Source organism: Hippichthys cyanospilos, chromosome 11 (assembly GCF_059441005.1).
Source record: "Hippichthys cyanospilos isolate Australia breed blue-spotted pipefish chromosome 11, RoL_Hcya_1.0, whole genome shotgun sequence".
Lineage (NCBI taxonomy): Eukaryota > Metazoa > Chordata > Actinopteri > Syngnathiformes > Syngnathidae > Hippichthys > Hippichthys cyanospilos.
In genome coordinates this window covers 4,370,418-4,394,781 of record NC_142379.1, presented here as the reverse complement: position 1 = coordinate 4,394,781, position 24,364 = coordinate 4,370,418, and the positions used below count along the sequence as shown (strand labels likewise).

General features: G+C 40.3%; 3 protein-coding genes across 4 annotated transcripts; 2 read left to right on the top strand and 1 right to left on the bottom strand.

Moving 5' to 3' along the window:
* The first annotated feature begins 2,263 nt into the window (after window positions 1-2,263).
* On the top strand, window positions 2,264-8,195 carry LOC148415493 (heat shock cognate 71 kDa protein-like). Of its 2 annotated transcripts, none has more exons than XM_088427138.1 (9): window positions 2,264-2,429; window positions 3,679-3,885; window positions 3,959-4,164; window positions 4,576-4,728; window positions 4,799-5,354; window positions 6,009-6,211; window positions 6,284-6,482; window positions 7,490-7,722; window positions 7,799-8,195. In XM_088427138.1, the coding sequence occupies exons 2-9, from the start codon at window positions 3,681-3,683 to the stop codon at window positions 7,973-7,975; spliced, it is 1,932 nt and encodes a 643-aa protein (XP_088283264.1). In that variant the 5' UTR covers window positions 2,264-2,429; window positions 3,679-3,680; the 3' UTR covers window positions 7,976-8,195. The 2 variants fall into 2 exon arrangements, with proteins under 2 accessions (XP_088283264.1, XP_088283263.1); XM_088427137.1 differs by having other exon boundaries at window positions 3,676-3,885.
* A 716-nt stretch (window positions 8,196-8,911) lies between these two features.
* Window positions 8,912-15,092, top strand: LOC148415492 (heat shock cognate 71 kDa protein-like). The gene is made up of 9 exons (XM_088427932.1): window positions 8,912-9,105; window positions 9,622-9,765; window positions 10,645-10,851; window positions 10,943-11,148; window positions 12,019-12,171; window positions 12,255-12,810; window positions 13,510-13,712; window positions 13,773-13,971; window positions 14,745-15,092. Exons 3-9 carry the CDS (start codon window positions 10,647-10,649, stop codon window positions 14,798-14,800), a joined length of 1,578 nt encoding a protein of 525 aa, XP_088284058.1. The 5' UTR covers window positions 8,912-9,105; window positions 9,622-9,765; window positions 10,645-10,646; the 3' UTR covers window positions 14,801-15,092.
* Window positions 15,093-16,739: 1,647 nt separating this feature from the next.
* lim2.3 (lens intrinsic membrane protein 2.3) lies at window positions 16,740-19,488 on the bottom strand. Its single transcript, XM_088427619.1, has 5 exons — window positions 19,350-19,488; window positions 18,350-18,525; window positions 17,977-18,126; window positions 16,975-17,109; window positions 16,740-16,899 (listed from the first exon to the last, which is right to left on the bottom strand). The coding sequence occupies exons 2-5, from the start codon at window positions 18,522-18,524 to the stop codon at window positions 16,838-16,840; spliced, it is 522 nt and encodes a 173-aa protein (XP_088283745.1). The 5' UTR covers window position 18,525; window positions 19,350-19,488; the 3' UTR covers window positions 16,740-16,837.
* Window positions 19,489-24,364: the final 4,876 nt, after the last annotated feature.

Sequence of the window (24,364 nt, the reverse complement as noted above, 5' to 3'; positions counted from 1 at the left end):
TCCGAAAGCACATTTTGTAAAAGGAGCATACACATAGAGAACCCAGAATAGAAACTGTGACCTGGTTTTCCGGGGAGACAAAGGCGTCAGATGACCCCGTGTTTGGTTGCCACGTGCTCCCCGCGCCATGTGGCAGCTGAACGTCCATTATTCCCCGCCTATATCGACGAAAGAAAAGTTTAACACTTTTTAATCAAGGGCATTTCGGAATTAGCTTGTCAGCAGCAGCTTTGCTTTCATATTAACATTTTCAGTGCCATGGACGACAATTCTCGTCTTTTAAAATAGTAATAACAATAAAAAGAAAATCTCATCAAGTACGTTTTTTTATGGAGGGGAGCTGACACCCTTGACGAATGCTTACCTAATATTAAGCCGATTGAGAACTGTATTGATAACTGTGACCATTGGATGGCAGTGTTTCCACACTTATAACACATATTACCTACATACAATTCAAAGTAATTGGTGGCCATCAGAATTGGTGAAGCATGATATTCCAGAATCAGAAACATTTTTTTAATGTGCATATCTTGCATACCAAGCCACTGTTTTCTTCAAAGTCAACCCAAATACAGTACGTATTTTGTTTACAACAATATTTTCTATATCGCCTCGCAAGCTGAGCCGTGATTGATGGTCATACTTCTTCATACTTTTTCTTTTTCCATTTTTTTCTTCATGTTTCTCAGACATTCACGTCATGGTAATCCAAAAGGGTCAAAACGACTTTTTTTCCTCTTTTTTTTTTTCCTCTTGTTTGCTCATGGAATAAAAGTATCACATTTTACCTTTTTTTTCTTTCTTTTTTTTACTTCTCACAGTATGTGTGGTATTGCCATACTCACTGTCATAGTGATGTGACAGTGAGTGTGACACATTAACGAGAGCATAAGACAATAAAGGTACGTAAGAATGGTTACAGTGTGCAACATAAATGTACATGGGGGGGTAACAACTGGTGACACACTCCACGCTTGTGCTCTCATCGTCTATCTATACACTGTGACGCTACGTTTTTTTCAAAACGTGATGCACAAATCTAATTGGACGAAGTGAGTCTTCAACAAGGATCTAATGCTGCTATGTTGCAGGTCAAATAGATACATTATTCATGTCATTTGCTAGCAGTTTAGAGAGAATTGGATTCAATTATTTCAGACAGTATTTTTGTTTTTTTTTTATCATAGCATTGTTCATTTCTAGGCACGCCTTTCAAGGAAGAAAAAAAATGTGGACATTGTCAGCAGTGAAGGAAACTGTCCGGCTTGTTTCAACTTGGAAAAGAATTTCTTTAGCGCTTCCGGGGTCGCAATAACTAGCTAGGTCACATTCCGTTAAGTGCCCATTGTCATATTTAAGTCGTTCAATCGCAAAGACATTTTTTCACGTTTTTAGGAGACCAACTTTACAATCACAGATACTTGTTCATATTTTTTCCAATTTTTTTTGGAGGATTTTGGTGAAAGATTCTAAAAATGGCAGGTACTAGATACATTCACTACTAAAGCAATCAATTACTTTAGGTAACTAAGTATCAACTTTAACTTACTTTTGTATATAAAGTAATTGATTTGTTCAGGATTAATACAATGAATTACTTAAATCATTTGTTTCCGGCCGTTTTAAGACCATCATCCAGCAATAATCATGAAAATATACTATCAAAAATCAAATAATAACTAGTGTTTCACTAAGGGAAGCTCTAAAATGGCTGGTACTAAAGGAATCAAGTAATAAATAATATTTTTTTGTATTTACTATAAATCATTGATTACTTCAGACATAAAAACGTCTTTGGAATTGAAAGAACTAATGATTGACTAATGAATGACTAATTGAAAGAACTACTGTCAGGTCATAATGACGGTTTTAAGAATTATGACACAATTATATATATATATATATATATATATATATATATATATATATATATATATATATATATATATATATATATATATATATATATATATATATATATATATATATACAGTATATATATATATATATATATTTTTTTTTTTTTTTAATTGGCTAAGAGCAGAAAGAGTGGGACATGAATCTATATATCATCTGTCAGTCAAACCCGTGCTTAGTAGTTTTCCACGGTTGTATAACAACGTGACGGTGACGTCACAATTATTAACTCCACTTTTCCGCGGAAAAGCCTCCTTTGTGAAATTACTTCCCTCTTTTGGGTAGCAACAGCGAATTCTTTTTTTTCATTGGATCTTCAAGGGAACCGCGGGTATCTGGGCCCCGCCTTTCCTTCTGGAGACTTCTGTGGCGGGTGTGCTGCATAGTTAAAGGCCGCTGGCGTAACCAGTCTTCTCTTGTCTGTCGTCTTTGACATCGCCGGTTCGTGAGTGGATCGGTTCAGCAGCACCGCAGCGGCCTTGAAGTAAAACGACTCCTAGTAAAAAGAGGTATGACCAAATTGAATTTATCCTTGCTACACTGGCTGTTGAGTCAACGAGAGGAAACGAAATGTTTGAAACCAGAACAAGGCGACATTGCGGAACTAAGATAGCAGACCATGAGGTGGCGAAAAAAAAAGAGACACATTTGGAGTCATATGTTGCTTTTCGTATCAAATGTGATTTTATAAATGTCTGCCACGTTAATATTTGCTTTAAGGGTCACAACATAAAAACTCGCAATGTAATAAAAAACGATTTCGGCAACTTGTCGCGTCCTTACGTCCAGCGTCGCGTTATTCGTTTTCCGTGAATGACATGCGAAAGCTGCGACAGTGAGTAACTTTTCGTAATTATATCAATTAAAAGTTGAACATTTTTTTCCACGAAGTTCCGTAAGGAAATGGAATGTTCCTGAAACTTGTTGGCCTCAAGGAACCAATGGGCCACGCCTTACTCCTAACGAGTTCAGGGTGGGTCCGAGTTGGGCGCATGCGCATTCCAGCCTCCACTTTATACAAACCCCTCTGAGTTATCTAACTGGTAACGGTGGGACTTAGGGCTCTTTCAAAGAAACTTTTCATTCATGAAGCATGTAAAGAGCAGTTTCAAAAGACTGGCTCTTTCGTGGCTTTCAGCTTGTATTTAGAACATCAATTACCGCCTAACATTGGCAGTAGTGATAGATTACAATCAATGTCATGCTTTAGGTCACGTGTCAAACTCAAGGCCCGGGGGCTAAATCCGGCCCGCTACATCATTTTATGTGGCCCGCGAAACCAAATCATGTAAGTTTCCATGACCCTTGCTTAACTCTAGCTTGTCGTGTATAATGAAAAATAAAGTTGAGATTTTTTGGTTCGTTCTGTTACAGTAATATAAACAATAAATGAACAAACTAGAATGCTTTACTTCTGATTTCAAAACAACTAAGCCATCAATTTGTTGTGTACAATAACACTATGAGATCATTTAAAATCGACTTGGTTTCCTCAACATATCGGCCCAATGAAGGAAGTTCTCGCTACAAAATGGCCCGTGACAAAAATGAGTTTGACACCCCTGCTTTAGGTGTTTACTTTGAGTGGCCGTTTAATACTCCTCTAAATTGGCGAACGTTATTCTAGCGGACTTATTAAAAGGCTGGAAATAGTACTTTTAGTAGTCCTTTGAGACTGAAATGATTTCTGACAATTGGAAAGAAATAGACTGCTTTAATGACAGAGCTGGTTTTCCCCCTTCTCTCTCTTTTCAGCAGCAATGGCCAAGGCACCAGCAGTTGGTATCGATCTGGGCACGACCTACTCTTGTGTAGGCGTGTTTCAGCACGGCAAAGTAGAGATTATTGCCAACGACCAGGGCAACAGGACCACGCCCAGCTACGTTGCCTTCACAGACACGGAGAGGTTGATTGGAGATGCTGCCAAGAACCAAGTGGCCCTCAACCCCACAAACACCATATTTGGTATGAAACATTTGTACTTACAGTTTTATTTTTAAGTTGATTTGAAATGACTATTTTTCTTTGTCCCTCTCAGATGCCAAACGGCTCATCGGCAGGCACTTTAATGATGACGTGGTTCAGGCCGACATGAAACACTGGCCCTTCACTGTCATCAATGACGGCTCGCGCCCCAAAGTCAAGGTCGAGTACAAGGGCGAGAGCAAGAGCTTTTTCCCCGAGGAGATCTCCTCCATGGTGCTCCTAAAAATGAAGGAGATTGCAGAGGCGTATCTCGGCAAGGTATGGAAAGTCACATGTGACAGGTTTTCCTGTAACGTATTTTACACCTATTCTTTCATAAGTGTTTTTCAAGCGAGTTGGTTGGTTAGAATACAGTATATTTTTTTTTACTCCACTGTCAATGTGTTATAAAATGTCAAGGCAATAAAATAGTGCCTTTATGGTAAAAGTTATTTTGGGCCCAGCCAGTTTGACGAGCACCAGAGGAAGTAAATGTAACATCGACATTCAATTTTAAATCATGGTGGGGGATCAATGAAATAAATAGATCATATTGTGGTAGATAAACGCCTAAGTGCAACCATTTTGTTTTGGCTATCAGGAAGAATGGTGGCTTTTTTTTGTCATTTACCAAATGACTAGAAGTTTAAAATTGTCATTGTATCTTCCTTGCGCAATTGTTTCTGGCAGACCGTAACCAGCGCCGTGGTGACCGTGCCCGCCTACTTCAATGACTCTCAGCGCCAGGCCACCAAAGACGCGGGAACAATCTCGGGGCTGAATGTCCTTCGCATCATCAACGAGCCCACCGCCGCCGCCATCGCGTACGGCCTGGACAAGAAGGTGAGAGCTCAGCGGCGCTTCGATGTTGCTTAATTTGAGGGCTGACGCCAATCTCGCCTGCATCCGGAAGGTGGGCACCGAAAAGAACGTTCTCATCTTCGACCTGGGCGGCGGCACCTTCGACGTGTCCATCCTGGCCATCGAGGACGGCATTTTTGAAGTGAAGTCTACGGCCGGTGACACTCACCTGGGCGGCGAGGACTTTGACAACCGCTTGGTCAACCACTTCATCCAAGAGTTCAAGCGCAAGCACAAGAAGGACATCAGCGATAACAAACGTGCGGTGCGGCGATTGCGCACAGCCTGCGAGCGGGCCAAGCGCACGCTGTCCTCCAGCTCGCAAGCCAGCCTTGAGATCGACTCTCTCTTCGAGGGCATCGACTTCTACACCTCCATCACCCGGGCCCGTTTCGAGGAGCTCAACGGGGACCTGTTTCGCGGCACCCTGGAACCCGTGGAGAAGGCGCTGCGCGACGCCAAGCTGGACAAGTCCGCCATTAACGAAATTGTCCTTGTGGGAGGTTCCACGCGCATTCCTAGGATCCAGAAGCTTCTGCAAGACTTCTTTAATGGAAAGGAACTGAACAAGAGCATCAATCCCGACGAAGCCGTGGCCTACGGTGCAGGTATGGTCTTCACGTTTGCTCATCGAGGTCCAATGGGAATGTGGGATTCAATCAAAACGGATTCCAGGCTCCGTAAGGTCAATTGAATTCGCCACAAAAGTAAAAAAGAACAAGATAGACCACTGCAAAAAAAAAAAACTAGAAAAGTAAAACCTCATTCTATTCAGAATAAAGAAGGCCTCTGCTATTTGAAGAGCATCAGTTTGCATGAGGTGAACAAAAAAAATGCAGTGCCACTGATTTTTGTTTTTTCTAGTTTCTTTCTAGTTCTACTGGTTTTTCTAGTAATAGGCAATCACCAGGATGCTCTCAATGAGTCCAATTTGGGAAGGGGGGGGGTTAAAAAAAGGAAAGGTATACATTTGAAATGAACACTGTTAATTCTTTTTAGTTTTACCTCAATTGGTGGGAAACATCACACAGCCAAAACGGAAATGCACAAGACTTGCTAAATTGAGTCTTTTGGATCCACGGTAGTGAAGGTGCGCCAAAATTCTAGCTGCTTAAACCAATGTAAAGGTCCAATATACATGAAAGTGTAGATCAAAACAGAACTGAGGGGGAAAAAGTCACTGTGTTATGATTAAAATGAATGCAAAATTAGAGGTTCCCTTAGTGGACTGGAATGTAATCCCCTCCCCCCATTTATTTTAGCTGTGCAGGCCGCCATCTTGTCTGGGGACAAGTCTGAAAATGTTCAGGACCTGCTGCTGCTGGATGTGGCCCCCTTGTCTTTGGGCATTGAGACGGCCGGCGGCGTGATGACCGCGCTCATCAAGAGGAACACCACCATCCCCACCAAGCAGATGCAGATCTTCACCACCTATTCCGATAACCAGCCCGGCGTGCTCATTCAGGTTCGGCCCGTGGGCGTCGGCCCCTTTCGCCGCCTCTGACAAAATGAGTAACTGAGTGGCTAATTCTTCCAGGTTTATGAGGGTGAAAGAGCCATGACCAAAGACAACAACATCCTGGGTAAATTTGAGCTGTCCGGAATCCCCCCGGCCCCCCGAGGCGTTCCTCAAATTGAGGTGACCTTTGACGTGGACGCCAACGGTATCTTGAATGTGAGCGCCGTCGACAAGAGCACCGGCAAGGAGAACAAGATCACCATCACCAATGACAAAGGTGCGCATTTAGCTCCTGGTATTATAACTTCCTGGTAATACAGTAGTCAGTTTTGGGGATTGGAGGGGTAAAATTTGACTCGTTAGTCGTGATTGGCCGAAATCTTTGGAAATAAGTCGCCAAGTTCCTCCCTGCACAGCGTGAGATCTCGTCTTGTTTTTTGTTTTCTTTTGGCAGTACAGTTTACAGGAGAATGTACTGCTTATTTACTCCTTGACAGTAAAACAAATATGGCGTGACTTCAACACTCAATAATTAACGTACAAAATTACTTGCATGTTGACATCAAAGCTTTAACCCGGAAGCCTGTGGTGACAAGCTTCATACCGCATAAATTGCTGAAGGAGAATCGCAAGTTGTTGCTTGGTTAAGACATGTTCTGAATTGATATTTAATTGCAAATTTTGGCCACTTTAAAAAACAGATCTTAATTACCCTGGTGTTTTATTGTAGTACCCATTGCCTGCATTTAGTCCAGCCGCTAGCATAAATTAGCTCCTAGCTAATGCTTGAGTGCTCAATATTGACTTGCAGGAACAGTAGGATTACTTTACAAATTCAATTTGATAGACATAAAATACTCTTTGACACTGACAGTTGCAATTCATATAGATAACTTGTGAACAAAGCAGGCTGATGCAAATGTGTGTGCTGGGGTTCCGATGTCACCGAAATGTATGGAGAGCTCAAGTTGGTGTGTGTAACGTAAAAAAAATTACCCATTGTACTTAAAGTTTTCTATACAATATTTTACAGTAGACAAATGTAGTGGAAATCGTAATAGGTCATCTCTCCTGCCCAAAGATTCAATTCATGAATATCATTTTACTAATTGACCAAAACCAACAAAAGACATAGCAAAGCAGAATTTTATGTCGGAAGTTTCAGATGAAGAAGTCCCATATTTTCCGCGTGGTTGAACCGGAACTCCAGTTGTCATTTATGTTGCCTTGCCATCAGAATGTGGCAGAACCGGTCCAGTTATTGTCACTGACTTTCTGGCTCAGGTCGTCTGAGCAAGGACGACATCGACCGCATGGTGCGCGAGGCGGAGGAGTACAAAGCTGAGGACGACCTGCAGAGAGAGAGGGTGGGCGCCAAGAATTCCCTGGAGGCCTACGCCTTTAACATCAAGTCCACCGTGGAGGACGACAAGCTCAAGGACAAGATTAGCGAGGACGACAAGAAGATGATTCTGGACAAGTGCAACGAGGTCATCAGCTGGCTGGACAAGAACCAGGTACAATACCGACAAGGTCTTTTGTCTTGGTTGTTTTTAAGGCTTGCTCCTCAGTTCTGTTTTTGTCCTTTTTCAGTCCGCCGAGAAAGATGAGTTTGCTCACCAGCAGAAGGAGCTGGAGAAGATTTGCAACCCGGTCATGACCAAGCTGTACCAGGGCGCCGGGGGGATGCCGGGCGGAATGCCCGGAGGAATGCCGGGCGCCCCTCCCACAGGGGCATCCTCTGGGCCCACCATCGAGGAGGTCGACTAAGCTTAAAACGAGTCCGCCATGGCAGATGTTGGATGCCTTAACTGCCAATGGTTCTGTTCGACTGTTTTGGTTTTTCCTCTGATGGTTTTTGAGGTTCTCTCACTGGCTTTGGGCTCTTCTTTGCACATGAACCAATTCTTTGGCTTTGCACGTTGAAATTCCTTTTCTTTTTTTCCTTTTTTACTACAAACCCTTTCCTTAATAAAACTGAACAAAAGCATTAACGTTGTCCATCTGTACTTGGTTGAAAGCGCATTTTTTTTTAACTTTACCAAAGTTACTTGTAGTTTTAATTAAAAAAAAAAAAAAAAACTGGCGAAAAATCTCTCACTTTGGATTTTAACCAAAGCCAGGAATCAGAATGCAAGTACAGAACTCATTTGCTAAATGTAAAACGTTTGTGAGGAAGGCTTACGTTTTTATCACCAAATTCTATCCTAATGCTTGTCCAAATGCTTCTTTTTGTAGGATATCAGTTACATGGATTGTTTCATCTTTATCTCACCCTTTAATCAAATGAGAATAACATCGCGGTTCCTTAGTCCTCAAGTAACAGTTTATACATTCTCATTGTATAGTGATGTGACAATTCCAAGCAGGGATTAGGCGATTTTTTTTTTTTTCTTTTTTGTCAAGTTAAAAAAAAAAAAAAAAACCAAAAATGATATGTAGTAGTACTTCATTCCAGTGTGCTTTAATTTCTCCAAGATCCCAAAATACACAAAAGCAACGACAGAAGGGAGGAAAAAAAATCACCAAATGGAAGTAAAATATCTACTTCGTATAGGACATTTTACCTTTGCAATTATCAGCTAATCCAAGTCAACAAATGAAACCATGTATGTAATCACACTTAGTGACGATGGTTTACTTCATAATCACGTGACCCCCGACAGCGCGCCAAATCATGCTACTGATCCAGGAAGTGCTTTGCTTTTGTCCCACGCCATGTTTCTACAACACGAACTGTGTTCTGGTGGGTGAACTTGTACAGTCCACTTTTCAAGTATCCACCCGCGACACCCACACTGACCATGGGGCAAAATGTCCGAGCAGGAGGGTTGAACTCCCAATGCGTCCGAACGAGCGAACCCTGACGTTTGCGAACGACGAACGACCCCCAGTGACAGGTATTTTATTTTTGACAACTGTAATTACACTCCCACAACAGTAGATGGTAGTAGCGTTCTTACTGTTAGTGTACTCCACTTTTTTTCAAACAAACGAAATTGTTACAGATTTTAGTTTCATATATATATATATATATATATATATATATATATATATATATATATATATATAGATTGTATGTCTGGACTGTTGGAAACAACAAAAAAAATGTGGAATTAAATGAATTAATGTTGTACTATTAATGTCTTACTACTGTCAGGCTGGAATGACAGTTTTAACAAAAATGAAAAGGTTCTTTAGATTTTTGTTTAAGGATGGGCTTAGAGCAGAAAGGGTGGGGTAACTCCAGTAGCTGTATATCATCTGTCAGTCAAATCTGTGCTTAATAATTACCTACAGTTGATTGACAACCAGTGGACGGTTGGTTTTAAACTAAAAAATGAATAGCTTCCCTCTTTTGGATAGCAACAGCAAATTCTTTTTTCTTCCATTGGACCGTCAACGTGGGCGTCCAGGGTACCGCCTTCCCTTCGCATGGTTAAAGACCACTGGCGTAACCAGTCCTCCTCTCTGTAGTCTTTGTCATCACCAGTGCGTGAGTGGACCGGTCCAGCAGCGCCGCAGCCTCATTGAAGTACAACGGTAAATTGTAAAAAGAGGTATGACCAATTTGCATTTGTCTTTGCTACAATGGCTTTTCAGAGACGGGGGGGAAGCCTGAACCAGAACAAGTCCACATTTCGGAAGTGAATATAGTCGCCCATGTGGAAGCGGACAAAAATGACACATTTTGGGTCATTTGTTGCAGTTTTGTAGCATCATAAATGGCAGTCAGTTATTGGCTTTAATTGTCGCAACATCCAACGTTGCGATGTAACAAAACTACTTTGGCAACTTCGGGCATCGCCAAATCCAGCATTGCATTTTTTTTTTTAAAGTGAATGGCGCACGTGAAGTGCGACTGTAAGTTTTGTGTCATTTAAATATTGAACATTTCTGCAAGGAAATTGAATGTTAAAACTTGTTTGCCTGAGTGAAACGAGGGGCCACTCCCTGCTCTTAACGAGTTCAGGGCGGGGTCCAAGTTACGCCCATGAGCATTTCTTCCTCCATTTTAGATAAACCCCTCTGGGACTTTCGGCTCTTAAACCCTATGAGGCACACTTGTCAAGCGCTGATTCTCTGAAAGTGACAAAATTCCATTTTTTTTTTTGCTCCTATCCAACCTGTATTTGATCTTTTGATGGCAGTGTGACACAGATCCGATTTTTTTTCTTTTCAAATATAACCTAGGCCACTTGGGGATGTGGTGCTTAATGGAAAGAAAAGTAGGAAGGGTTCTCCTAAACACATTTCATAGACTTCATTTACGTACTGTACGAACAATGTCCATGGGGTGGAGGTGGGGGTGCTACTTTGCGGATTTCACTTTTTGCGGGGGTGCTCTGCTCTCCATTAACCGTGACAAACAAAGGAACACAGTACTTACAGTAATAATGATGGGGGATGTTTTTTTTCTCCGCCTCTCTTTTCTGCAGCAATGGCCAACGCACCAGCAATTGGTATCGATCTGGGCACGACCTACTCCTGCGTTGGCGTGTTTCAGCACGGCAAAGTTGAGATTATTGCCAACGACCAGGGCAACAGGACCACGCCCAGTTGCGTTGCCTTCACAGACACAGAGAGGCTGATTGGAGATGCTGCCCAGAACCAAGTGGCCCTCAACCCCACCAACACCATATTTGGTATGAAATAATTGGACGGACTCATGGCCAGGTTTGATTTATTCATTTATTTATTTTTTAATTGTAAAAATTGTATTTTTGTTCCAATCAGATGCCAAACGGCTCATCGGCAGGCGCTTTAATGATGTAGTGGTTCAGGCCGACATGAAACACTGGCCCTTCACTGTCATCAATGACGGCTCGCGCCCCAAAGTCAAGGTCGAGTACAAGGGCGAGACCAAGACCTTTTTCCCTGAGGAGATCTCCTCCATGGTGCTCCTAAAAATGAAGGCGATTGCAGAGGCGAACCTCGGCAAGGTATGGAAAGTCACATGACGTGTCCTCCTGTAATACGTTTTATACCTATTCTTTCGGAAGTGTTTTTCAAGGAACGTTAGCATTTTAGCGTATAGGATTTATCGGTTTACTCCACAGTGAAAATATAAAGGCAGTAAAATAGTACCTTTCGACAAAATGTATTTTGCAGCTAGTCAATTGAAAACAAGCACTGGAGGAAGTGAATAATGTTGTCATATCATTTTAAAACATGCTAACCTGGGGGAAAATGTTGTTTAGAATCTGGCTATGTAGTGGCTAAACATAGCTTTGTCAACGTAATAGAAAACATAGTGTTGCCATGAATTTTTCAAATATTGAAATTAAGGTTTGTTCGTCTTTCAATCCACCGGCAATCTAAATTTCTGAGAAAAAATCAACAGTTTTTGATATGTCATGTTATTGTGCTAAGTGCTAGCTGCAAACTTTAGTTTTAACTATTTATTTAACTATTAGGAGGAATGGTGCAACTTTTCTTTTTTCATTTGTCAAATGATTAGAAATGAAAATAATACAGTTGAGCTTCCGTCCTTTCCGACTCAATTCTGGGTGTCCTCAAGTTTAGTTTGCCAAAGAGCTTTGCTGTGGCTTGCTACGTTAGCATCTTCGTTTCTAACCTTAGCTGAGGTTGCAGTCGCAGCTAGGTGCTTTGCATTTATGCGGTAGGCTAAACCCGTACAGATTCTTTGGTGAGCAAACTCTTCAAAGAAGCATATGCTGAATCTCATTTAAGTTTGCCTCGTTTTTATTTTAAATTTACCATTCATAATCTTTCCCACAAACAACAGGAACCGATCAGGTTATGACAGCCAATCAGTGTCCACTTCATTATATGCGCTTTGATTCCGGCAGACCGTAACCAGCGCCGTGGTGACCGTGCCCGCCTACTTCAATGACGCCCAGCGCCAGGCCACCAAAGACGCGGCAACAATCTCCGGGCTGAATGTCCTTAGCATCATCAACGAGCCCACCGCCGCCGCCATCGCGTACGGCCTGGACAAGAAGGTGAGATGTCAGCGACGCTTTGATGAAGTTGTCACCTGATTTGAATTAACGAGTCCACCGACGCTACGTGCGTCCCGCCGAAGTCGGGGACGGACAATATCGTGCTCGTCTTCGACCTGGGCGGCGGCACCTTCGACGTGTCCGTCATGATCGTCAATGACGGCATCTTCGAGGTGAAGTCGACCAGCGGCAACACTCACCTGGGCGGCGTGGACTTTGACAACCGACTGGTCAACCACTTCGTCCAAGAGTTCAAGCGCAAGCACATGAAGGACATCGGCGAAAACAAGCAGGCGATGCGGCGCCTGCTCACGGCCTGCGAGCGGGCCAAGCGCACGCTGTCCTCCAGCTCGCAAGCCAGCCTTGAGATCGACTCTCTCTTCGAGGGCATCGACTTCTACACCTCCATCACCCGGGCCCGTTTCGAGGAGCTCAACGGGGACCTGTTTCGCGGCACCCTGGAACCCGTGGAGAAGGCGCTGCGCGACGCCAAGCTGGACAAGTCCGCCATTAACGAAATTGTCCTTGTGGGAGGTTCCACGCGCATTCCTAGGATCCAGAAGCTTCTGCAAGACTTCTTTAATGGAAAGGAACTGAACAAGAGCATCAATCCCGACGAAGCCGTGGCCTACGGTGCAGGTATGGTCTTCGCGTCTGCTCATCGAGGTCCAATGGAATCCATCCCGGTTGTTTCCAAACTCCATAAGGTCGAGTGAATTCGCCATAATAGCCACCGTAGAATAAAACTAGCAAAGTAAAACCTGGTAGAAGTTCACCACAAATAGGGGTTGAGTCCAGAGTTAGTTTATATTGTAAAGTCAACAACTGAAGTTTCATTTGATTCATCACTTTGAAAGATTTTTATTTTTGCTATTTTGATCAGTTAGTATTGTGAGTTGGCTTTTCAGTTGCTAGAATCGTTTAAAAAAAATATTAAATCAATGTCACTAGAACATCAACGTTTAAAGAAAACAAATTATTGACCTACACACATAACGAATGCCTGCACTGCTATATCTCAAACAAACTTCTCAAGTGAGCAATAAATATATATTTTTCAATAAACACATTTCATCATTTATTTTTCTCGGTGGTGCAGAAACGTCACGATAAGCCAAAAATAAATGCACGAGACTTGATGAATTGATTCTTTTGGATCACCGGCTGAGCAATGTTTTACAAACAAAACTTAGCTACGACCTACATTAAAATGCAGCAGTCGGAGGGTGTTATTTGGAAAGTCATTAAAAAAATAATGTGACAATGAAAACATGCAATTTGAGGTTCTATTATATGGGAGTTGAATGGATTGGAATGTAATTTCCCCCATTATTTCAGCTGTGCAGGCCGCCATCTTGTCTGGCGACACGTCTGAAAATATTCAGGATCTTCTGCTGCTGGACGTGGCCCCCTTCTCTTTGGGTATCGAGACATCCGGCGGCGTGATGACCGAGCTCATCAAGAGGAACACCACCGTCCCCACCAAGCAGGAGCAGATCTTCACCACTTATACTGATAACCAGCCCGGCGTTCTCATTCAGGTCGGGCTCGCCGACGCCAGCTCGTCTCAAAACGAGGAACCGAGCGGCTAATTCTTGTAGGTGTACGAGGGCGAAAGAACCATGACCAAAGACAACAAAATCTTGGGTAAATTCGAGCTGTCCGGAATCCCCCTCGCCCCCCGCGGCGTTCCTCAAATTGAGGTGACCTTTGACATCAACGCCGACGGTGTCTTGAATGTGAGCGCCGTTGAGAAGAGCACCGGCAAGGAGAGCATGATCACCGTCACCGGCGACAAAGGTGCGTACAACAACATCCGACCTTAATCAACAAACAAGTCGTGGAGGTGGGCAAAGTTATTGTAAAGCAGGATTAGTTTTCAAAGTCAGTTTAATTTATAAACTGATTTTGATGCAGACAGTTGCCATTCGTACTGATCACTTTTGAACAAATTGGGCCGACTCATATTGTGTGCTGTGGTTCTGGCTTCACTTAGTTTCCACCAATGTAAGGGAAGAAAGATCTAAAATTTCAGTATATATTTAACAAAAAAAGGTATGTATCCTTTTTCTTATGACTTCAAGGTTTATTTCGCTCGACTTTATTTTATTACTACTACTATTTTTTTTTTACTACTTATAGGTTACTGAATGACAAAAGGTGTAGGGACAAATTTTGTCTCTATTGTTTTTGGTGGCGCAGTGAATAGCCTCACGGTTCAAATCCACTTGGCTCCGGCCTTCCTTTGTGGAGTTTGCATGTTCTCCCCGAGCCTGTGTGGGTTCTCCGCGGGCACTCTGGCTTCCTCCTGCACACCAAAAACATGCATGGCAGGTGAATTGGACACACTAAAGTGTCCCTAGGTGTGATTGGGTGCTTGTCTCTGTGTGTCCTGCGATTGGCTGGTAACCAATTCAGGGTGTCCCCCCGCCGACTGCCCGAAGCTAGCTGAGATAGGCGCCAGCAAGCCCGCGACCCCTGTGGGGATAAGCGGCTCTTAGAAATGGATGGATGGATGTTTTTGGTCGTCTCTCCTACCCCAAACTTCAACACTGACTGACTTTTCCGCTCAGGTTGTCTGAGCAAGGACGAAATCGACCGCCTGGTGCGCGAGGCAGAGGAGTACTAGGCTGAGGACGAGCCGGTCATGAAAACGGTGAAGCAGGTTGCCAGATCCACCATTGAAGAGGTGGATTCAACCCAAACGGCTCCATCATGGCAGATGTTGTATGCCTTAACTGTCAATGCCTTTATTCGACTCCATTTGTTTTTTCCGCGATGGTTTTTGAGGTATTCTCACTGGGTTTGGGCTCTTCTTTGTGCACAATACAATTCTTCGGTGTTGCATGTTGAATTATATTCTTTCTTTTTTTTCTGCAAAACCTTTCCTTAATGAAGTTAAACAAAAGCATTAAAGTTCTTGGTTGCAAGCATATTTTTTGTGGTTATACCAAACTAAGCTATGTGTGTAGTTTTAGTTAATGAATAAATAAACAAACACATAAATAAATACTGTATAGGAGTCATTATTCGCAGTAAAACATACGTGGAAAAAAACGTTCGACAAAATTATATACTGATATTTGACTAAACACTTGTAAAATATGAATTATGCAGAAAATGTCTTGGTTTTCTTGCCGCTTAATTGATTTAAAATAACATCACAATGCCAGTGCGTTCTAATGGTAATTGAAGTCCGGCGAACCAGTTGTGATGTTTATTTTTCCCCTTTAGATGGCACTGTTGGTGTAACGATAAAAACTAATGCAGTGGGAAGTTTCACTCTTTTAAAATAGTGTCAGCTAAAAGAGCAAAAAATAGCAATTGTGATTCACGAGGCTTCATTTCCTTATCACTAATAAAAACTTACATAAAGAAATATTTCGTTTAATTTGACAGTGATAAATAAATAAAAAAATAATGTACCATGAATGTCTCAAAAAAAAAGTAACCTAAAAACGAACGTTGTCAGGAAGTAGGTAATACACAATCACGACTCAGCTTGTTTAAATCAGATCCAGAAAAGTTGTGATTAAACGGCACTTAAGCCTTATGGGTGGTGATTTTACTAGTCAGAAAAATATTTTTAAAGGTATTTGTTTTACATGAAAAATAATTTAGTTAACACATTACAGACTATATATTAACGTATTGCGAATGAAAATGATTAAATAATTAACAAGGCCTGCGAGGATGTCGTTCTCTGATTGGTTTAAAACTACTCACGTGGCTACTTTTTTTTTTAAATCCGGAGAGGACAAATGCGTTTAAACTGAAAAGTCCTTCTACAAGGCGGACTTTTCAAAAGAAAAATTGTGACGAGTCGGAAACGTTTCTTGCTGGCTGTTAAAAGCTTTATTTGCCACTTTCACGATAAAACAACTCTAGCCCATTGACCATGTCAGCACTGCTAGCGAAAGATGATGGGCGTTTCAGCATCCATGGTGAGTATGATTTTTTTTTTTTTTAAATCTAACTTTATTGCAGGAAATTAGATCCAAGACACTGGGCTGCTATACTGTAATGAAGTTTTGGAGTTAAACGACCGTTGAAATGAAGTTCTGTATCTGGTCGTATAGTATCGTTCGCCTTACTAAAATGTACTCAGGTGTTACGGTTCAACTAGCTCATAGAACAACTGGCTCTCGAATTAATTTGATGTTTCCTGAGTGCATATTCGTCACAGGCCACATGGAAATTCAGCAATAAATACGCGAAACATTTTGTACGAAACGTTATTTTCCTGTCATTTACTGCCAAAGGGAATTGACTTGAGCTTGCACAATTAAAAAATAAAACGTTCCAGAATCAAGTCAGTGCTGACAGAAAACAGTTTCTCAAATTATTTTTGAGGGAAAAAAATATTTTAATGAGTCTTGATTGAGGAGAAAGCTGTTGTACAACAATGAAGTGACATTTTCTGAGAAGTCTACTTTTACAGAAATAAATGCAAAGATGATTACTTATTAAAAAGGATGTATTGCCTCACTTGTTAGGGTTTAAATGGTGTTCTATGCATTTTTCGTAACAAGCAACTGATAGAGTGAAGACAACAAAATAGCAACCTGTCAGATGCGCTTAGCGTTTTATTGAGCTTGCTCATGAATATTCATGAGTCTTGAAGAGGAACTGATGTTGGGAGTCGGCACGGCATTTCTCGGTGAGGTCAGCGTGAGTTTGAGTTGCGTGGGCATTCGTGCATGCGATAGGCGCACATGTAGAAGATACCTGCAACAAAGCAATCAGGACTTTTCAAAGTTGCCGCAGTCAGTGGTTGGTGATGAAGATGGTGAAGAGGAGTACCTGAGAAGAAGGTGAGCACCACGGCCACCCAGCCCATGATGTAGGACCAGGAGAAGCGCCAGCTCCCGTAACGTTTGCCGTAATAGTTGACCGTCACGCCAGTGTACACCGCCATGGCCAGCAGCACGAAGAAACCTAGGCGCATATTTAAAAAAAGATGAATTTGTTTTGTCCAGTCCTTTGAATCAAAGAAATTTCATATCACGAGAAAAGCATTGTAAAAGTGATGCGAAGGGGCTGAAATTTCACCCAGTTAGTGAAAACATGTTGGCCTGAAATTTTTCGAAGCTGAATATTTTTTTTCCCAGGGGAAAAAAAAAATATATGCATATTTATTTTGGGGAGGGCATCAACATATATCTAGAACATTATTTAGTGAATATTTTAGGGGGAAAAAGTTGTTTTGCGAAAGCGTTAGCATTTGATTTGTCTTATGAGTGATTACATTTCAAATCGTATAGTTTTGTGGGAAAAATATTGAGAAAAATCTAATTCATGAAACAAAACATGGTTTTGGTGATTTCTTTTTTTTTTTCCAGAGAGAAAAAATCATTCCAACAGTTTGATTTAGAAAAAAACGTAGACTTTGAAAATAACTTGTTTTTATTTATTTATTTTTAAACCATATTTTTGAGAGAAAAAAAATCAAATAACATTTCCATTATTTGAAGAATAAATGTGGAAATGCATTTCGGAATTGGAATATTTCAATGGAATAGATTAGTTTATTTTTCAAAGATAAACATCGATATATTTTGAACAAAGTTTCAAAAACATCTGAATATTTGAGACTTATTGGTAAGACAAAAGAAAAAATGTTTTAAGAACAGTTTACTTTTGTCAGTACGCATTATTAAAAAAACAAAAGATGTCTTGACCAAAATTTGGGGAAAAATGTAGTGGGTAAATGGAAAAATACATGATCATGTCAAATAATAGTTGGCGACTAATTGTCAAGAAATGAGGACGTAAGGACGGACGTAGGGACATTTAGGCACTCACAGGAGATGAAGAAGAGAATGCCCGCTGCGAAGGTCTTGTCAAAGCCGTCGAAAGAAGAGTAGTGGATGAAGGCCATGACGCCGATGACGATACCGATGAAGCACGCCAGCAGGGACAAGATCATGAAGGCCCGCGTGGCGTCCCAATACGCTGCCCGCCACAAAAGGGAGAACGTTTCAATTCAAAGATGGCGCACTTTAAAATGGAACCATTCCATTCGCTTTTTGGCCTCACAATTAATTGTAATTACACATCCCCAGCTGTAGATGGCAGTAGCGCTCTTGTCAAAGAGTTTTTTTTTTTTTTTTAAACAATTTGGCTCAAGTGAATCTGTTCTGAAATTCATTTGCATATGTGTGTGCGCACGCCTTACCGATGCTGTCCGTGTGTGTCATGCACTTGCCGGGCACGCAGTAGCGCCACAGGCCCTGGTGCATGTAACTGCTGGAGTGGCGGTATTGCATCCAATAGTCGGTTGCCGTGGAGACGATCAGGAGGATGTTGCCCACACCGGCGCAGAACAAGCCGCCTCCCATGAAGCTGTACATACTGAGGCAACAAAAATGATTGAAATGATCAACTAAAAGTAAAAATGAGTTATTGTTAGAAGAAAGACAGCAGGATATTCTGAGTATTTGTAACGTGTTATTTTCAGAGAAAATTATGTTTTTGGCCCAAAAAATATTTTGTTCTTGTTACCAGTCGAAGAAAATATATTTTTCTGACATAATCTTAATGTTCCAGAAAAAATGTTTCAAGGAAAAAGAAGTAACATTTTTAAAAAATTAAAAAAAAAAGCTATAAGCTAATTTGAGTTTAAAAAATGGTATACAGAGTATCTTAATAGATTAGAAAAAATACATTTTTTTGAGGATAGAAAAATGCATTTGTCTTTAGAACAAAATACTTAGAACTTTCATTAGTTCAACTGAATATATATTTTGGCAAATCGTCAAAGTGATGGCCCAGATAGGGAAAAAAATCACACATTCTTTTTTTCTTTTTCACTTTTTTCTGAAGCAAAAATGATCAAATCCAAAAAACTTCTTCAGCTTGACTACAAACGAGACGTCTACTTTTTTTTCCACTGGCAACTTTAATACTTATTTACAAAATTTGGGTATTCGGAAAAAGAAATCTTAAAAAAAATCTTAGCCAAAAAACGAATTTTTCACCAACAAAAATGCTAAGTAATGAGTTGAAAAAGCTTTTTGAGAAAAAAATCCCAAAAGATTATTTACAGATTTAGGTTTAAAAATTTAGAAAAAAAAAATGAGCATATTTTGAAAAAACAAAACAAAAAAAACAAACATAATTTACACCCATTTTTTTCAGGATTTTTATTTCAAACGATTCCCCCGACATTCTCTCACCTGGCGCGCGTGCTTTCCTTTCCCAAAGCCAAGAGGAGCGGCGCTGTGCTGATTCCACGCGCATGCAGACGAGGCCGATCGGCGCTGCGAGCGGCGCGAAAGTTTTGTTTGGCGCGGGGAAACGGCGAACAATGCGGGCGCCACCGACCACGGGATGGCGCGCGCACACGTGCCGTTTTGTTGTCGGGGGGAATCTGCTGAAAACACAAAAAGAGTCAAAGGCAAAATCGCTGACGGTGCGTTTTCCTTTCCAAAAGCTGAAAAGAACGCAAAAACGTTTTAGCCCGATTGTTGTCCAGTCGACCAAACTTATTGACTGCTACTTTCCCTTTTTAATACGGCGACATTTCCTTTTGTTTATTTCCCACTTAAATTATTGTTCATTAGGGGGAGTTCAAGCTAGGCTATGGAGTAGGGCAGCAACATTTAACATTCAAAGAGACATTTTGTTCCAAGAATAAGACAACTCTGGAAGCCTCAAAGTATTTATTACAACTGAAATGAAGATGTTTTTACATATATATCAAATGCTTATGTACGTATATATGGATGTATTAGTTTACTACTGACGCAGTAGTATTAAGTTTGAGAGATTCTGACAACAGTATCACACTTTTTTTTTCTCTCCCTCATTTTCTTTGCCTCACTTTTTTTTCTCTCTCCCTCATATTCATTGTTGTCCACTCCAACATAACAGTCAGGTTTCACCATCCCACGTAAACAACAAGCGGAATTAAAATAACCACTGTCAAAAGTATGACTAACGTGGACAAAAATGATAGAAAATGTATCGATTATTTCAATTTGCGCCTTCATCTGAGACTTTTTGTCGAGTATTTCAGTGAAAATGTTTTGACAGTTCGATGTTCACGGTCAAATTCGGGCTGTCTCTCAGCCTAAAGAAATCCGGTAATGGCGTAATAGTGATGTAATGTTTTCAAAAGCTTTCATGCGGACGGATGACAAAAATCAGTCCATTTATAGATTTCAGTTGCATGTTCAACATCCTGGGGAAAGACACATGCTGTCTTCTCGTCAAATCTGAGTGACGTGTTTTCCATAGCGTAAAAACTTTGACGTCTACCCACTTAAAAAAAAAAAAAAAAAAAAAAAGAAATCACAAAAGTAATGCCCACATATGAATTTTGGCCGAACAGTGATCTTGTAAGCTTATGATTCAGAATGTCAGTGCCATTTTCAAGCATGAGTAATGTCCATGTTTCTTGCCCCCCCCCCAACTCAATGCGCTGACTATAAATAAGAATATTATCTATAAAAATTGTATACGTTTTCCAAAACCTGTATCTTTTTTAACATTTACAAAAAAGGAAACTAAGGAAATCAATTGTTTATTATTTTTTATGGCATTTATACGGGTTATGGCTTAGTCTATAACACATAAAAACTGTATAGAAGTGCCTTAAAAAAGATGAAAATTCTGATTTTAACACAATTACACTCCATGGCGTCAACTCGTGATTAAATATCTGGACTGGTTAAAGGAAAAAAAAAAAAAAAAATCAAAATATGTGTTGGGATTAAATGAGCTAGGGGAGCTGAAATTTCACCCAGATGTCGCAAACCTGCCAATGTTCAACATGGCGCAACCACTAAGATATCACACTAGCAGGAGTTAGCCATCCTTTGGCTAAAATACTCTGAGAACCAAGTCGAAGAAAATTAGCCCTAAATGGTCAAAATACTGCCCAAGGGTTAAAAATAAATTCACGGTAAATTTCCCATTGTCATCGCGAAATTGGGCTGTACTTTGCCTCATCCTAGAAGACGTATTATTAAAAATGCAGGGGCCTTATTGTGCTTTCTTTCCGGCACGTCTGGTCTTGCCACTCTCAATATTGCAGGAGATTCCATTTAGGCCAGGAAGATGAAGAGTGACCTTGTCCAAACGGGACGTGAAGCATCTGATGCGGATGATGACGACCGCTGTGCAATCATTCTCGTCTTTCACGCAAAAAAAAAAAAAAAAGTCCTGAAGGGCCACTCACAGTGGGAACACTGTGTTTTCAGAGGAACCGGATTGGATTTTACAGACAGGAGACATTCAAAATGAATCACGGAGAGAAAAAACAAGTGTGTCTGAACAAATTCTACAAATGAAAAATAACATCTGAGCAATGAGTGCAAAGATTGTCTAATACAAATGTACAATCTGTGCCATGACTCATAACTCGACTGATGAAGATTAGGGCCAAAAAACATGGCAGGTTTCTCACTTTTATCTCAAAATCATGACGTGAAAGTGAGGATTTCTGCGACTTCTTCAGACTTCTGTGAATGAAGTCAGAATTCTCACTTTAGTCGACATTTTATTTTTAAAAGACTATTAAAGCAGGCGCACTTTCAAGTCAGGAATCTAAAAATGAAGCCAGAATCCGCAAAAGTCAAGTCAAAATTCTGAGAATAGCCCAAATTTGATTTGCAAATAAAGTCAGAATTTTGACTTTAAAGTAAGAATTATGTGAAGTCAGAATTCTGTCTTAAACTGACCTAAGAGCGAGAATCCTTAGAATGAAGTCAGAATCTTGAGAAAAATCAAATTTGAGTTCAAAGTAAATTCATACTTTAAAGTTAGAATTCTGAGTTTGTTCTCAGAATTTGCTCTTGAAAAATCTGTTTATATCCTTAAAGAGAGAAATCGGAGATTAAAGTCAGAATCTGAAAACATATCACTTGTTTCAAAATTCTCATACTTAAAAAAAACTTCAAAAACAGCTTTTAAAGAATAGCAAATGAAAATAAAACCAATAACTCTGAGAAAAAAGATTTCTAACTTTAAAATGAGAAATCTGAGAATTGCTAAAATTCTCTGACTTCTGACTCAGAATGAGAATCCTGATTTTATTCGTATGATTCTCACTTCACAATCAGAATTCTCAATTTCGCCATAAACATGGTAATAAAGAATTCTGAGAGAGTTCGGAATTTGGAAAAAAAAAAGTCACAATTCTGTCTAATGTCAGGCTTTATTCTCAGGTTTCTGTCTCCATTGATCAATCAGACTTTCTGACTTCGAAATCAAAATTCTGGGAAAAAAATGCTAATCCTGACTTTTTTTTTTTTTTTTTTTTCATTTATTGACAGCACCGTCAGAATTCTGCGAATAAAGTTGATGCAAATACAAGTAACTTGGATCACAGTGGTCAAGGTTGCACTACTGCTTTGCAGTCAGCAGAGGGCATCCCAGAGCCTCGACTGGACAAATCAGGTTTGACCTTTATTTACATTTTATTTTGAAGCCTCCGGAAAGGGTAGAAAAGAGAGCAATAATTAGCATAATAGCATACATTAGTGTAGAATGTGCATTAAGGTGCAGCTATAAGCCGTAATGCGTCTCGAAACATCATTATTGTAAACACATCACTGCGATGAGGCCTGTGATGAAATGTTCCAGCAAAAAAGAAAAAAAAAATGGCTCTTGTGGATAAGTGGCAATTACATGCCGGGTCTATTTGTACCAAGCAATCAACAGTGGAACATTTCAGAAGTCACTTGTTCTTGTTTTCTTCTCCAATTTTTGCAAACAGTGGAAATTGCCGCAGCTCACTGTCACTCAATTCGAAATCCAACTAAACAAGTTGATTTTTCCACGTCTCCTTCGTTGCCATGCAAATTGAGTTTAAAGCCTTGAGATAGCTTCCGCTAATAAAAAATTGACATCATTATGCTAAGCTGCGTTTGGCTTTTGTGTTGATGTCACTTTAGCCTCTCATGCTAATGATAATAATAGAGAAGTGGTGAAGCTCGCTACTGATTAGCTTGCTCGCAGTCATTAGTAATAATAATATTCGACTTTCCTTTCAATATTATCCACCCATCCGTTTTCGAGCCGCTTATCCTCACAAGGGTTGCAGGCTTGCTGGTGCCTATCCCAGCTGGCTTGGCGGTAGGCGGGGAACACCCTGAACTGGTTGCCAGCCAATCGCAGGGCACGTGAGACGATTGACCCTTCACGCAACCAATCACAGCAAAGGCCAATTTATTATGGACTATTTGTTTGCTGCTAGTTAGCACGTTAGCACGTTGTTCATTCTTTGATTTTAATGATACGAGTACAAATAAAATCAGTGTTTAAGCTAGCTTGCTGCCTAGCATCGCAAATCTTCTCTCGTAATTATCAGTTTTTTTAGTATTCACAACTAGCTGTGTGCCATTATGTTAACAGTCAAGTTCTAAAATTCAAAGTTTTGATCTAGCTAAAGTACTTGGAATAGAACTTGTCACCAATTATTTTTTAAGGGGCATAATGTTCCATCAGTGAATTCTTATCTTGAACTGTTTGGTGATTTAGTACTAGTTAGCATCCGCTAGCTTCAATGCTAATATTAAAAACATCATTAGCACAACATTAGCATCCCTGACTTTACATGCTTGTTACACAAATTTGCTCCTGTTTCCTTTTTTAAGAGGGTTTCAGTCTTTTACTGAGTGTTAGCAAATAAAACAACCACTGAGTCATATATTGTTTCTCTTGAGTATTTCTAGGATTTACGTTCAGCTAGTTAGCGTTGTTGACAACGCTAACATCATCATTTGTAACATTAGCACATGAGCTTTTACAAAGAGTGAATCGGCCGCAGTTATGTTTTTATTTATTATTGGCTGTAATTTAGCTTCATATTAACGAATTACCCGATTGTAATATTGATAAGGTCCAACTTCATTGGAGGTCTTGATGCTTCATTTTTTTTTTTTTTTAATGCAAACGGGTGCTTTTATTTTTTTATTTGCAGTGATTTTGTCTTTTGTTGGCACCTGTTCGCTTCTGCCTCGCATATTTTTTGTCTTTTATTTAATTATATAATCTCAATTTATCCATGAAGAGATTCTCATTTGTAACGCTAACCTGGCAGTATTCATCTCATTCTAAAAGATTAACCTGGTTGCTAATATTAACATAGGCTAAAGAAGCTGGTGTTTATAATATTCTTTTTTTTTTTCTATTAGTGATCTCTTTCTCTAATCTTTGTATCATTATTAATTTTGATCAAGTCACG